General features: G+C 53.7%; 1 protein-coding gene across 1 annotated transcript in view; it reads left to right on the forward strand.

The window, feature by feature from the left end:
* The window catches only part of LOC111159692 (calcium voltage-gated channel auxiliary subunit alpha2delta 4), a 113,946-nt gene extending 102,507 nt beyond the window's left edge, over positions 1 to 11,439 (forward strand). The window contains exons 30-38 of the mRNA XM_022522259.1: positions 3,860 to 3,930; positions 4,333 to 4,408; positions 4,970 to 5,022; positions 5,362 to 5,417; positions 5,725 to 5,745; positions 8,312 to 8,429; positions 10,108 to 10,220; positions 10,515 to 10,597; positions 11,335 to 11,439. Of these exons, the coding sequence (XP_022377967.1) occupies positions 3,860 to 3,930; positions 4,333 to 4,408; positions 4,970 to 5,022; positions 5,362 to 5,417; positions 5,725 to 5,745; positions 8,312 to 8,429; positions 10,108 to 10,220; positions 10,515 to 10,597; positions 11,335 to 11,439 (696 nt within the window). The remainder of the gene's footprint in view (positions 1 to 3,859; positions 3,931 to 4,332; positions 4,409 to 4,969; positions 5,023 to 5,361; positions 5,418 to 5,724; positions 5,746 to 8,311; positions 8,430 to 10,107; positions 10,221 to 10,514; positions 10,598 to 11,334) is intronic.
* Positions 11,440 to 15,765: the final 4,326 nt, after the last annotated feature.

Consider the following 15,765-nt stretch of genomic DNA (forward strand, 5'->3'; position numbering starts at 1 on the left):
CCCCCCCGTGTTGGCGTTGTCCCCGGGGGGGGGGGGGCGTGGGCCCCCCCCCCCCCGGGGGTGTCCCCCCCCTCTTTTTATACTTTTCCCCCCCCCCCCCCCCCCCCCCGGGGCTTCTCTTCCAGCTCAGGGTTCATTGTTATAATAAAAGACTACAGATGACAGGATTACAGCCCTCTGCGGGGGGCCTAGAAAGAGAAGCAGACAGCTGGGGCCATGAGAGTGACAACAGCTCTGTAGGTCTCTGTAATGTTTACAGTGGATCTGTCATCCCAGATTTAGGGACCCCTAGTCCTCCCGCTTGCCTGTAGGTAGCACCTACACAGGAGAGCTCTAAAATGGACCTCACAGGGGCACCAAAGCTAGAAAATCGAATGCCCCATCAGGAGGAGGTGAATCTCTCTGAGGGCGGGCGCAGCACCCTCTCCCTCCCTGCCCCCAGCCCAAAATGCTGGGCTTGCCTTCAGACCAGGGCAACCCCTTCCGCCCTCAGAGGGCCTCTGATGTGCCTGTCTCAGCTCATTTTCCTCAGCAACCCCTTCTCCCTCCCTGCTTCCCTACACACCAAGTGCCGGGTGCCTCAAAAAAAAAAAAAAATCAGTTGGCCACCTGCCCCCTGGGTGGCTCTCTCTGGAGCACAGTCCTAATGCCCTCTCTCCCACATGCTTCCCCAGCCCCACTGTGGGGCCAGAGGTACTTGTCAAGAGACTGAGCAGCTCAGGGGAGCCTGGGGATGGGGGTTATACATGAGAAAGGAACACCTTACTTTTTTGAGAAGAAACCAAGGCTGTCCGTCGGTAAGAAGAGGCTGTGAGACATCTGCTCCATCCCAGAATCATGGGCTCTCCCACCCAACCTCAGGTCCCCCTTTCCTCTGGGGACCGGAGCTTCACACAGGCATGCAAATTAGCCTAGTTCTGGGGGCTGCGGCCCAGCCACCCGGAATACTCATCAGTTCTGGGTTCTCTGCCGCCACCTGCCCCCCCACCCCCGTCTGCTCCCTGCACCCCCGCACGCACTCCTGCCTCATTACAGACATGAAAACACAGGCAGCCCCAGGCCCTTTTCATGCAGCCCCAGAGCTCAGGCAGTCCAAAGGACCGTTGCTTATTTGTGGATTGTGCCCTGGAAATGTGGAGCCCTGCCCCGCTTTGAGCAAACCCGAAGGCAGGTGGCACTCGGGGTGCAGGGACCTGGAGCTTCCAGACCCTGTATAGCGCTGTGGCTGGAAAGAGGCCATGGACCCCACAGTCAATCTGGGTGCCCTGAACTGACAAGGGTGCTCCAATTTGAGTATTTGGACTTCAGCTTTGCAGGGTCAGGAACTAAGTCAATCTACCTTTTTGAGGCACTGATTGACTCTGATGAAGTTCCAATAAAACGATCAGCTAAGAACTGTGTTCTGCTGTCAGCAGTGGAGCCCCCAACACAGGGTTTTAACCAAATCAAAGGTTTATTCTCTCACATAAAAGAGTAGATGAAGGTAGCCCAGGACTGGTACGGTCTGGTCACCAGGTGTCTGCATCCTCAAGGTCACAACATGGCTAAAGGAGCTCCTGCCTTCTTGTCTCTTTTCCAGACCAGAAGGGAAACAGCCATGAATGAGGTATTCCTCCTATGGAGTCTTCTCCCTTTAAACAGATTCCCGGATGTCCCACATGGTGACTTTGCTCAGATTTCATTGGCCAACTCTGGCCACAGGGGAGTCTGGGAAATGTAGTCTTTAAGACGAACACACTGCTACCATATTCAAGTCTGGCTTGCCTTACCTGAAGAAAGGGATCCCGGTCAGTCATGTTGTTTATATACAGAAGAGGATACATTTTTTTCCAGTGTCCAGGAGCTCATCTTCTCAGAATCAAGTGTCTGAACCGCGGGGTTGTTGGTGAATAAGCGTAGAGTTTGGAAAGAAAAGCCTTGTGGGAATTTGGGCCAGCCTCATTTCCACCCCACTGCACTTTCCCAGGGAGAAAACTCCGGTCACTCATTCATTCCCCGTCCAGTCCCTCACACATTTCTTCAGCAAAGATGCACGGAACAGTAACCACAAACAAGACACTGGGTGGTGTGGGGGGTGCCGGGAGGTAGATGTCTGCCCACAGGATCTTGCCGTCTGGTAAGGCAGGAGCACACACACATCTGGTCCCTGCAACAGCAAGAAGCAACCCACAGCTGATGGAGAGGGATTGCGTGAGCTCAAGGAACTTCAGGCGGCTTCAGGGCTGCACTTTGGAGAACGGCAGGAACAGATACCTCACACCTTTCCACTTGCTAGTCTTTCCCTTAAATGCCCTCAACTCCTCCCTGCTGTCCTCTGCTCTCTCCACTGCCCTGCTTCAAGAAGCCTCGCAGGCCTCAGAACAGAGGGGCCTTCTGGCCAAAGAGAGCGCAGAGCTCAGACAAGCCTGCATGTCCCATCCCGTGCTCTCTGGGCCACCCCCTCCCCTCGTTCCTTTGTCCTTAGCCTCTCGGTTTCCTATGCAGAGGAGAAAGGCCTTAAGTCCAGCTGGAAAGGTGAGAAAAGAAAGAATTCCTGGAGGAGGACAACAAGGAAAGCTCCTTGGAGTGAGGACTGGGGAAGGGTTGTCCAGGCAGAGAGAAGAGCCAAGGCCAGAGCAGCTCCTTATCATATGTCCACCACATACGGAGCCCTCGCCATGTTCCAGATGCTTGGCACACGCTATCCCCTCCCCGGCCCATGGCCACACAGTGGGCAGTGCCGGAGCCAGGATCTGAACCAAAATCTGATACCAAAGTCCTGGCTCTCTCCTCTCTGCCATGCTGAGAAGGCCACAGGAGCAAGAGGCCAGGGCAGGTGGGGAGGTCAGTGTAGGGGTGAGGCTGGAGGGCAGCCTGAAGCCAGATCATAGGAGGCTTGACTGTCAACCAACTTGGGGGACTTTGTGGGCTTGGAGGGTACAGCCTGGGCTGGTGCACGTGGTGGGTGCTCACCAGTGCTGGTTGACTGGGCCATGAAGGAGGGATGAGGGGAAAGGAGGATCCTGTTTTGCTCTACAGGAAACAAAAAAAATAGAGAGACCAAATCCCAACTGTATTGGCAGCAGGGCTGGGGACTGGGAGAGAGCCCTGTTAGGAGGGTGGAGTAGATGGCTGGGAGGACAAAGGTCTGGGTGAAGTGACTGTCCAGGAGTCAGAAGGTGAAGGACAAACCAGCAGGGCACACTGATTAATTGGGAAGGGGAGGGGAGAGGGAAGAGAAATCAAAGGCAGCGCCGAGTTCTCACATTGTGTTTGGCTGGGCGGTAAGGATGCCAGTGTGAGAGGCAGAGAAGACGGCTGCTTTTGAACCTTTTTTGACCATGACTCACAGAAAGAGATACATGTTACATTTGACCTGGGACATACACACGCACCGTATACAACAAATCAAATTTCACAAAACCTTGTTTAACCTGACTACACACAGTTCACACCAAACTGTCCAAAGGAATTCTGTGTCTTCCAAAAAAATAAAAAATAAAAAAATCCGATCCCCTAGACTGATTTCATAGCCAACTAAGTGATAAGTGCTAAGATAAAGAATAGGGCAGGGGAGCCTGTTAAAGGGGGAGGGAGCCGGTGGAATGGGTACAGTTCTGATTCTGTTGCCGGGTATCTATAGGGGAGACCCAACCCACCCCCAAAGTCTGGAGCTAGCAGTGAGCCCTGGCCTAAAGTGGGAGACTTAGAAGTCCTCATCCCGCTTCCCTCCTCCCTCCCTTTCTTCCTCCCCCTCCTCTTCTGTGGCCCCCTTTCCCCCTCCCCCTTTCTTCCTCCTCTCTCTCCCACTCTCCCTCCCCATCCCTCCCTCCCTCTCCATCTCTCTCTCTCTCTCTCCCTGTCTCTCTCGCCCTCACAGATGGGAAGATTCCTGGGGGAGGTGGACGGCGCTCTCATGACCCAGCTGCTCAGCATGGGGGTGTTCAGCCAGTAAGTGGGACATGTTTCTCCCCAAACTGAATACACACAGAAAAGGCAGGAGCTGATGCTAACTGGTCCCGACAGATATCAGGATCCTGACCTCAAAAACCCACAGTGAAAGCCCCAAAGAGCTCCCAGAGCAACCTTTCTGAAGCCAGAGACCAGACATGAGGTGGAGAGGGGTATAAGGTCATATGGGCCCTTAGAGGGAAAACCGAATTTGCTGTTCCATGTCTTCAAAGCAGTGGAAGTGCAGAGATGAAATTGTCTGATCGCCCATCCTCCCTCCCTCACCCTCAGGAAGCCTGGGAAATGGGAACCCTGCAGCAAACCCCCACCCCGGGTGGGGGACGGGGTGGTGAAGGGGGTGGGGGAAGGTCTGACTTCCCAGGTCCTGTTTCTGATTTTCAGAGTGACCATGTATGACTACCAGGCCATGTGCAGACCCCTGAGTCACCACCCCAGTGCCGCCCGGCCCCTGGTCAGCGTGAGTGTCACCCCAGACCTTTCTTCCCACCCACTACCCCCAGGACCCCACTCTTGACTGGGACCAGAAAGTACTGTCAAATCTCCTCCCCCCCCACCCCCGGACCCACACCCCTGCTCCCTGTCCTCAGCCTGCCCCTGCCCCAGGCCTGTGGGTCTTCTCTCCGGGGCTTCTGGAGATTGTTCTGGCGGCCCCCTGAGGCAACGAGCCTCTGGCAGAGAAAGCAGAGGGCAGCCCCTGGATTGTTTTGTTCCTGCCTCGCTCGTAAGTGCTTTCACATGTATCACAAAGGATCCCAAGAACAGCATCAAGTGGCTCATCAGGGAGAGAACTCGAGGAGTCCTCCTGATGGGCATGGTCGAACCCCGAGTGCCCTAGGAATTTATCACATAACAGTTGTGAATGCTCCCACTGCTGGGAAGGGGTGGGAGGTGGTGGCAGCCAGAAGAGGCAGGGGGGAAGCTCCTCCCCACACCGAGCATGCTGGTCTTTAATGACGGTGCCCAGGGGAGCGCCTCACCAGGGGCCTGGGCCTGACCCTGTGTCCCCTCTCCTTCCCAGCCAATCTCTGCCCTCCTGACCACTGCCAGGTGGCTGGTGAATGAGCTCGTGCTGTGAGTGAGGTCTGCGCCTGGGACGGGGTTGGGGGGGACTGGGGGGACTTCATGCAGGTGTGCCTTATGAGGGAGCCCTTTGAGCAGGAGCTGCATGAGGTCCCCAGAACCCCAGAGGAGGCAGGCGAGATCCCTGGGTGTCTCGCACCGGCCCCCCAAACACACTGCTGCCCAGTGGGGAGGCTCCCTGCTCACCCAGGAGCCCCAAGCAGGGAAGAGGGTGTCCTGGAGGAGAGGGGCTGGACCAGGGGCCGCCAGGGAGCTCTGGTGCTCCAACCCCTCAGGCCCCCCAGGTCGGGAGGGCACGGGGTCTTGGAGATTCAGCTCTGTGTCTGACAGGGTCCTGCTGGAGTGGAGTGCATGGGGCTCCTGGCCAGCGGACAGTGGGGCCGAGGGTGAGTACGCAGGACTGCAAAAATGGAGTGTTTGCTCTCAAAGCCATTTCAGTAGGAACCTGTCACCTCTGGGCGGATGACAGATGGGATGGGGACTCTGGAGAGTCCATGGCTCCCATCTCACCCCGCCAGGCCCTCTCTCATGGCCTCCCCTCACTTCTGGCTCCCCTCACCTCTCTGTGTGACATCATACCACTGCCATCTCGGGACACCACTGCTCCGTGTGACATCATTCATTCCATGCAACATCGCCACCCTGTGCCATCCTGCCCTCCATGTGACATCATGCCCATCACGTCCTGGACAGCCAAAGCTGTCTTCCATCACTGTGAGTAGCCTCGCTGAGGTTTCTGGGGGTGCGGGGAGGGACTTCAAAAAGGGACTGTCCTCGGCTCTCCATCCAAGTAAGTCTGAGCTCTCTTCATCCGGGGGACCCCTAACTCAGAGGCCCTCTCCCACTCAAAAGCCCCATCCCTTAAGGCATGAGGGTGTCACCCAGATCTCGTCCCACACAAGTATAGTCCTAGCCCAGGGCAAACAGAACCTCCAGCCATCTCTTTGGGTGAGCTCACTTATGATTCCAAGGGGAGGAAGGCTGTGACCACATGCAGGTAAGCAGCCGCCAGGTCCCCTCGTGGAGCAGGAATCAGGGGTGCCTCCAGCTCCCTGTGTCCACCGAGCCCCCAGCAGTGTGCAGGGTTAAGGGGGTGGCAGGTGGAGGCCTAGGTCTGGTCACTTGGACACTCTGGGGATAATACATCTCCTGTGACCTTGGGTCTGAGGACAGTGCCCTCCACAGGCCCTACCATGAACCAAAGAAATGTCCTCTGTCTCAACCAGCTGTGACTCTGGACTGCTCTCCCAGAAGAGCGAAGCCACTTGACCTTTAAACACAAAAGGCAGTCCTTGGCTTCCACTCCCAGGGTAGCTGGGGGGTTCCCTACCACACAGACTGTCTCGCTTTAACCAGCCTTGCTCAACCCCTCCGTCAATAGAGCCTTTTCCATGGGGTTCTGGAACATCTCCACTGCCTGGGCTATTCTCCCCACCCCATTTTTGTTAAGAGTTTGGCTTCCTCATGGTGTCTGTGACAGGAACCAGGAACCACGTGTCACAACCCATTTAGAAAGAGGGCCCTCCTCCCTCTGCATGGGAACATGGGCCAGGGGCACAGCTCCCTTCCCTGCCGTTCTCTCCCTGCCAGCAGCTGCATCTTGCAAACGCTGAGAACGATCTCCCTCGGTCTGCTTGTTCACAATTTCTCCTCTTCAGGGAAGCTGCCCCTGGAGCTTCTCCCTCCTGCCCAGGAGGCCTGGTTCAGCCACTCATCCATGTCCTCAGTGAATAGCGCTAGACTTGGAGTCCAAGGACATGGACTGAGTGAGGCCCTGAGGGAGGCCCTGTCCCAGCTGCGTGGAGGCCCACTCTAGTCTGTCGTTGTCCGCATGGTCCCTATCGCTGTCATGGAGATAACCTACCCACACGAAGTGGCTTGGGTGACCGGCCCAGCCCTGAGCCAGCCCCCACGGGGGACGAGGCCATTATAACTGGGCTCAGGAGGGAGCAAAGCCGGCCCCCAGGCTCCTGCAGGCTTTAGCCAGGGTGCCCACTCGCAGATTCCGAGGGGCCCACACAGCCAAAGTGCCCAGCAGCAGCCCTGGAAGGTCTGGTGGAACCGACCAAGTGTGCAGAGCCCCGACTAAACACTGTGGTTCTTCCCTGCAGTTCACACTTCTCTGCCCACAGACTGGCCTTCCCTTTTGCCTTCACGGTCCAGTGGGAAGTTTCTGGGTCTGGGCGCTCTCCTGCTAACCCCTGTGTGATCCTGAGATGGGGGTCTATGAAATGGGGGTGACCCTGCCCACCCTCCCCATTCCACAGATAGGCGCCAAGAACCCAGGAAGCGCAGAAAAGTGCCTGGAAGAAACAGACCTGCTGTGTTAACAAACCAGGCTGCTATTTTGACCAAAAATAATGTTGTTCAGTCCGTGAACCAGCCCTCTTTGGCTCTTTGCTCACCCCAGGCGCAATGTGCGTCCTCCAGGACTGGGCTGCCCGGGCCTCTGCTATTCGTTTTTCCGAGTCCTGCTCGCTCCATCCTTTGTTCCTGAGGGGACTCAGTGCACCGCTAAGGAGCCAGAAAGCTTGGGAGCTGTGTCCCCTGGGCTTCGGCCACGCTGGGCCCTGGAGGCCCCTGCTGGCTCTCTCTCCCAGGCCCAGGCAGGCTGGCGCTCAGCCCTTGCTGCTCTGCTCAAAACTGGTGGGGGGGGGGGGGGGGGCGGGGGGGGGGGGTTGGTTAGGGAGCAAGCCTAGGGCTGGTCTGCCTGCTGCATGTGCAGAGCACAGTAGCTAGACTTGAGAAATGTCACCTGTATACAATGAATGGGGGGGGAGGGGTAGGATTAAGAGACCAAAGTGTCCCCCAAGTCACCCCTTGGCCGTCTTCCTGCCTCTGCTCTCCTCTCAGACCCTGGATATCAGTGCTGATTGGAGCCTTCAAGGGGTCCCCGCCCAGCCCTTCTCCCAACCAGCCGGCTTACACTGAGGATAAGGCTTCCAAGGGGGGAGGTGAATATCCCCCAGGTCACGGGGCTAGTGTGCTAATCACCCACAGCCGAGAGCCAAGGCCCCCCCGTGCCGGTCTGCTGCCCTTCCCACTGTGACACCATCTGCTCCATTTATTCTGTCCCTTTTCCTTCCCTGTGTTCCTTCCTCCCCTCCTCCTCTCCAAGCCCTGAGAACCTTCTGACAAAGGGACAAAAGGGTGTCCCATTGCATAGTAGTGACCATGCCTGCCAGCCAGGGTTGCAGCTGAGACCCCCCAGGCATGGCTTCCTGGGGCCCTCTCATCTGGCAATGGCCCTTTCCCCATCTGTAACTCTGTCTCCCTGCAGCCCACAAGCACAAGAAACAGGACGTGCTGCAGCCGTGTGACACAGAGTACCCTGTGTTTGTGCACCAGACGGCCATCCGGGAGACCAATGGGATCATTGAGTGTGGAGCCTGCCAGAAGTAAGATCCGAGGGCAGCGCTGCTGTCCACAGCTGGGCTCCTCCCTCCCCCCCCCCCCCCCCCCCCCCCCCTCCCCACTACACCCACCCCCACCCCCCAACCCCCCTCCCCATCTTTGCTTCCTCTTTTCCTTCGTGAAGGAAACATGGGCTGGGGCAGAGGGTAGGCTGGCTGGGGGCACTGGACGGTTTAGTAGAGGTGGTCCCGAGGCCAGATCTGGGCCCACCCACCCTACCCCAGGCTCCAGAAGAAAGGCTCCCACAGCCCCTCTCAGCGGCCCTTTCAGTGTGGGTCACACACACCTGCTTAGCCCACAGCAGCTCAGCGTCAGCCAGCGCCGTGCAGGCCCAGGGGCATCCGCAGGCCCTGGGAAGGCACCAGGAGGCGAGGATAGCGGTGAGGAAAGAGGCCAGTCGGCGCCCCCTCAGAAACCTGTCTGTGCAGAGAAGCAGGCCAGCTCGGGACCCCTCTCGGGAGTGGTGGGCCGGAGGAGGGCTCCTCGCGCTCTCAGGTCACACCGGCCTCTCCTCTCCGCTGCCAGCCTGGAGCCCGTGTGTGCGCCCTGCCCATGTGCAGGCCGTGAGACCGAGCTGCATCCCACCGGCTCCGGCCAGCGCTGGCCTGAGGGGGCAGGGAGGCCCGACAGAAACTTCTCTCCTGCCAACTCCCACCCCGACCTCGGGGACCTCCCAACTTGTGAAGTTCTGTGCTGGGCCGCCTCTAGGGTGTCCACTCAGCCAGCTCAGCCATTCGCCAAGGGCTTCTCGGGACGTCCCTTGGGACTCCCCAGACCTCAGGGGAATTACTTTCTAGTGTAACACCTCAGACTTGGCATGGGACGGTCCTACTAGTGTGTGATGTCGGGTGGACGGTAATCTCGCCAGAGCGGTTTTCTGGGAACTCCTGTGACTCGTTTATCTCAAAGGCTTGTCGTGAGAATGAAGTAAGTGGTCTGGTGTAAGGCACAGACTTCAGGGTAGACAGATTCGAGTTCAAAAATGCTCTGCTGCTCCGCAGCCCTGTAACATTGGGCAAGTTACCTCACCTCTTCTAGCCTCTGGGTTCTCCTCCACGAAACAGGAACGACAGCAACCTCCCTCGGAGTGGTGGTGGTTCAGTGTGTGTGTGAGAGAGAGAAATCATCCACCCCAGAGGAAATGCTTAGGAAGTGGCAGCTACTGTTACATAAGGCACCAGGCCTCGTGCAGACAGGCTTTCCCCGATCCCTTCCTCCCTCCCTCTGGCAGCTCTCCAGGGCCGTGTGCGGGCGCGCTCTGCCACCTTGTGGCCAAGCCTGAGCACCGCATCTTTCCGGCACAGCCTGCCCCCGCCACATATCCCTGTCTGCTTGGGACAGTCTTGATTTATGCCTGCTGTCTCTCAGTATATTAATGACAATTCCTTTCCCTCTCAAGAATTATCTCAGTTTGAACTTCCTCACCTCCAGTCTGCTAGAGGGCAGTACAGCTGCAAAGGCTTGTGGGTAAAATAAGCCCTGAGAACAGAGTTCCTCGCCTAGGACTGTGCCTGCAGCTGCTCCTCATCTGACCAGCCTCACGGTTCTGTTCCTTCCCCTGCCACCCCAACTCCACACTCTAAGTCCCCAGAAATTCCCTAGAAGCTCCAAGCTGAGCCTGCCACAGAGCAGTTCCACGACCCACTTCTCTCTTGGCCGCAGGATATTTGTGATGCAACAGATTCCCAACAGTAACCTTCTCCTCCTGGTGACAGACCCCACCTGTGACTGTAGCATCTTCCCACCAGTCCTGCAGGAGGCTACAGAAGTCAAATATATCCTTCCAGCTTCCGGGAAATGAGGGCTGCGGGAGGGATGGAGGTGTTGGTGTCACTGAGGAGCTCAGATATTGAGAGGCGAGGCCAGCCTCCCTCCCCACCATCATCCCCCGCCTCCCACCCAGGGCTTCCGGATCTGTTCCCTAACCCGCCCCCCGCCCCCACCCCTGGTTGCCTTCTTCTGCAAGGCTGCTGGTCCCACCTGGGCTAGGCTCTTCCCAGACTTAGTCTCTAGAATCTCCAGAATTCGCTGCTGTCATGAGGTGTTCGCCTTAACAGTGACTTCCGCACATAATGCCTCCGTCAAGTGTGACAGGCTACGCTCCCAGAAGCTTCGAAGGAGACCAGATTCCTGCCACGCCTTCCATCCAGAAGTAAGGGCTGGAGGGGGGCAAAGGGGCAGGGCTTGGTCTTCATCCACAAATCCTGGGCTCTTGGACGGGGCCTGTGCATTTGCAGATGGGAGCTGATGCTTATGAATGCAGCCCTGCCTGTGCACGTCCGTGGAACACATTCATGCGTGTGCATGGACATTCAGGCCCCTGTGGCGTTCACATATGGAGGCAACCAGGAGCTGAGGGCCAAATTTCCTAGGGTTTGGGCCCTCAGTGATTTCAAACTCAGCTCTCCCATATTGCCTTCATTACTACTGTAGTTAGCTCCAAATGATCTGAGCAAATAGGAGGAAGCTAATATATGCACATGCTAATGACATTAATTAAGCGCCCACTATGTAAGGTGCTTTTAGCTTAAGGCCTCAAGCTGGGTGCCTTACTCATGGTATTGTCTTTGTTGAATATGACTGCCACAAATAATCCACATCAAAGAAGTTTCCAGAGTTGATGGCTTCCCCAAAGTCATTCTAAGAGGATGGTCCCACGACCACTATAAGACTAGGGACAAGCAGAGGCTTGAACCCAGTTCTGGGCTGAGTACACAGCCTCTCCTTTGCCCTAAAAAATAGGCAGTCTAAAAAAGATGGCAGTGTCTCCTCCATTTTCTGGGATTTCCCTCTTTCCCCAGGTTTTTGGCTATTAGTCCCAGAGGCCCTCCTCCCTCTTCCTTGCCTCATCCTGAAGGCTACCTTTTCATCTCTGCTCTGGGTTCACAGGAAAATGCCCAGGAGTGTGGCGGCACCTCAGACACCTCGGCCTCGCTCCCCATGCTCCTGCTGCCTCTGTGTTCCTGGGGGCTACCACCCCAGCTGCTGCGGTGACACCCGCCCAACCTCACCTCTGTTTTGACAAGATGATCCTTCCAGAGACATTCTAAAGAGTCAGCCCCTGCCGTGGGATCCACCTCACTACAGCTGGGTTATCACCCAGGTCACTGTTCATCTCAGTCTTGGGCTAATGGTCCCTGCCTCCTGAGATTGCCGAGTGGAACCAGAAACCACTTCTTAAAGGCCTTCCAGGGAGCCTAGTACCATCCTTCCTACCTCCTCTTCAAGAGTCCAGCGTGAGCTCAACTTGGACCAAGACAAAAGAAGTTAATTGCATCTATTCTCCAGAAGCCCAGACCCAGCCAAGGGTCAGCTGTTTCTAATGAACCTGGTTGGTCTTCAGTAGAATCCAAGAACTTCAAGGTGTGAGAAAGAGGGACAGAACGAGGCCAACAGCAGAAATGAGATGAGGAACATGCCCCCACCTGAAATAGAGCTTTCTCAAAATGAGATGCATGGTGAAGGGATAGGTCAATTTCTTAGCTGCTGCTCAAAATGGGGGTGGGGGGAGGGGCAAGGAAGTAACTAGTAATGGGAAAAACCCAGAACAGGAACAGGTATTAAATCCTTTTATATTACTGTGGCATGTCTGCAAACTATGGCTTCTAAAACTTCTAAAAATGTCTTTACAAAATGCTAACATAAAGAAACTTTTGCATCTGAGTAAAAGCCAATAGGGTAAAATATATAGCTCTTGCACTAAAAGGTGATAGAACAGGGGAGGTCACAGTCCTTCACAGTGGCCTGGTGAGGGGTCTCCTGAAGGCTAGCTCCAGACTCCCCGGGAGGGCCAACTCCCACAGTGGTCTGTTCTAGCCACTTATCTTTATAAAAGAGACTACCTTGATCTCCACGTCCCGGGACTGAGCCCCATGCCCCATGTCAGGCTCCCAGCTCAGTGGAGAGCCTGCTTCTCCCTCTACCTCTGCCTCTCCCCATGCTTGTGCTCTTTCTCTCAAACGAATAAATAAAATCTTTAAAAAATAATAAAATAAAATAAAATTTAAAAAAAGACTGCCTGACTCTATCCCTGGGTTGGGCATTTCAAGGAACATTCCAACATGCACAGCAGAGTCCACCAGGAGGGGAGCTCTATCTGGGAACTTACTCTCCACATGCACACCTCCCCCAGGGTCTTAAGGCCCTGGAGCTTCCTCCTCCCTCCCCCAAAAACCTGGCTCCACTGCGAGAGCAACATTAAAGGCAGAACCATGTAGAAATTCTGAGGTGGCCTCAGAACTTTAAATTCAACCAACCTCCAACAAGAAAAGTCCAGCCAAGCCCCAAGATAAGCATGGACAGCATGCCGGGCCTCGGGAGACCCTTCTCGGCCCTCCACAATTCAGAGTACAAGCTTCCCACCAGCCAACGGCCCCACTCCCCTGTACAGTGGGCCAACTTTGAATGATGCATTCATTGCCGTATTCGTAAAATGCCTTACATTACTGATTAGATGACCACTTAGTCTCACCACTTAGTCTCACAACAAGCCTGTGAGGTCGGCATTAGCAGCCCCACTTACAGCTGAACACGTAGAGCCTCAAAGAAGAGAGTGACTCAAACTCACTTGCTCAACCAGTTTAAGTGGCAAAATAATGCTAGGAATGGCTAAAGCTTACAGGTACCTGGTAAGTAACAGGTATTAACTCATTTAATCTGGCAACAATCCTCTGAAGTAGGTACTGTTATCTGTCCCATATTGTAGACCAGGAAACTGCAGCAGAGACTTGAGAACTGGCTGCAAATTACTGAAAGAGCTTTGTGAGGTTCGAATGTGATATTCATGCAGTGTGCTGGGCATACAATAAGCACAAATTACATGTTAACTACTGTTAGTCTATTACTCCTTGGGTTGGAGAGAAGTTGGCCAAGAAATGACAATGTGGATGTCAAGAACAATAGGCAAAGATCACAGGTGTCCATCTGGCACAACAGGGAACCCTTTCTCCAGCCGTCAAGTGCCATAGCTCAGAGCTTCCCCATCATCAGCATGAACACTTCTTGACTTGCTCAGGCACCTTCACCACCAATAACACCCAGCGCCCACGTGCACCCCTCTGCCTCTCTTTGTCGTTAATAAACGTTCTGGCCTTCAACAGCATCTGACCTCTATTACCAACTCCCAGACACGGGCTGCTTGTTTCTCTCTCTAGGACAGCAAGCCTGTCTTTTTTTTTTTTTTTTTTTTTTAAGATTTTAATTAATTTATTTATTTGACAGAGATCACAAGTAGGCAGAGAGGCAGGCAGAGAGAGAGGAAGAAACAGGGTCCCTGCTGAGCAGAGAGCCCAACATGGGGCTCGATCCCAGCACCCTGAGATCATGACCTGAACTGAAGGCAGAGGCTTTAACCCACTGAGCCACCCAGGCGCCCCAGCAAGCCTGTCTTTTGAAAGGCCTGACCTCCCTGCCCACCCAGGGAGAACATTTTCAGGCAAATTTATCAACTCTCTTGGCCCTATCACTTAAAAACCAAGATTAGGTGCTCACTTCAGCAGCACATAGACTAGAAACCAAAATTAGGAAGTGCTGGGACAGCTCCTGGCCTTGTTTCATCTCCTTCATCCCCGGGTCTCTGGATGGCCAGGAGGAGACTATAAAATTGGGAAATCACTTTTAGAACCAGTGGAAGGAATAAACTAAGCTGAGAAACTAAGCTTGCTCCTCACTTGGGAGAACGGAATATTCTTGTGAGCTTAGGAGACCAGAGCAACTATTTTTCCTTTCTTCTTCTACCAGAACCACTATCAGACAGCAGGTGGCGGCCTGACTCAAGCTAAAGAGTCATCACTGATCGCAGGCGAACGGAGTTAGAACCAAAGCCACTTAATAAATGACAAGATTCTGTCAGCCTCTTGAATTATCTTTTCTTAAATGACCCAAGAACTCAAAGCTGCTGTCAGATCCTCCTTCCTCAGTACCAGGAATAAATTAACTACTAGATCCAGCTAATAATTTTGTACATTTTGATAGAAGTGCTTTCCTGTAAAACAGTTCACCTCTTTATAATGCTACGTGAAGTTCTGATTCGGGAGGGCAGGGAAATGGAAGCATCTTAAAGTAAGAGAAGTAAATATGGGGGAGGGGATCACAATAGGAAGAAATCAGAGCAAGAGTTCAGCAGAAACGCCCGCCAATCACTATGGAAAGTGTGAGAAATGATCTCAGTGAAAGATGCAAAGAACCTAAGCCCATTTTAAAAGGTGAGAAAAGGAATGCTGTGACTGAAGCTAAATATTCTAGAGACAAGGATATTACTTGTAAGGATAAATTGTAAAGCAACACTGCCCAAGGGCTCCTTTAGGAAACCCAGAGCCCTAGCATTCTACAAAGTGAAAATTCAAACTTGTCCTTTATTTCCTTTGCAATATCCAAGGCAATATCATACAGGGTCCTCACCTGAGAAAGGGAGCATACAGTTTTTAGCAAAAAACTAAGAAAAAAACAAATGGTTCTTCATAATGGCTCAAAAGAGCAGAATGCAATCCAGTGTTCTATACCCAGGTGATACATAGGGAAACCCTAAAGCTGTATCTATACCTAAAAATGAGAATTCGGGGCACCTGGGTGGTGCAGCTGGTTAAGCATCCAACTCTTGGTTTCAGCTCAGGCCATGATCTCAGAGTCAGGAGACTAAGCCCCGCATCTAGCTCCAAGCCTAGCATGGAGTCTGCCTGAGGTTCTCTCTCTCCTTCTGTCCCTCCCACCCATGGTCTCTCTCTCTCTAAAATAAATCAATCTTTAAAAAAAAAAAAAAAAATGAGAATCCAAATACTGGAAATTCCCCTGCAAAGACAATTTACCCAAGGCAAAGGGGCAGGGATTCCTCTCCTTTCTTAAATTACGCAAACGGTTAACAAACCCCCCAAACCTTTAGGTCAACACATGAGATTTAATCCGAACTGTCTTCTTATTGTGAAGAGTGTAGCACAAGAGTCACACTTGGCCTTTCTGAGCTTCAGTCTCCAAACCCAGAAATGAGTGATAACTAGTTAGTTCACAGGGAGGTGGTTATGAGTATCTGAGATACCAAGTCCTTCAACAGAAACTTTCACATAAAGTATCCATTATGTTGGGTATTATTTTGATAAACTTTAATCATAAATTAACTACCCCTTGGGGTTAGCTCTCCCCTCCACTCTAAACCTCATCCCAGTTGTAATGAAAGCTTAAGAAAGGTCAGGAAAAGTGAGTTGGGCATAAATAACTTTGATTTGTGCTTTCAGACCGGGAAGTCTCTGATAATTTCTTAAGCTTCGGTGTCTAAATTAAGACTTCAAGGCAGGTAAGTTGAGTCAATAAAACAGTACACGACCAAAG

The sequence above is a fragment of the Enhydra lutris genome, unplaced genomic scaffold, assembly GCF_002288905.1.
Source record: "Enhydra lutris kenyoni isolate GAN:26980312 unplaced genomic scaffold, ASM228890v2 scaffoldscaffold69, whole genome shotgun sequence".
NCBI classification, from domain to species: domain Eukaryota; kingdom Metazoa; phylum Chordata; class Mammalia; order Carnivora; family Mustelidae; genus Enhydra; species Enhydra lutris.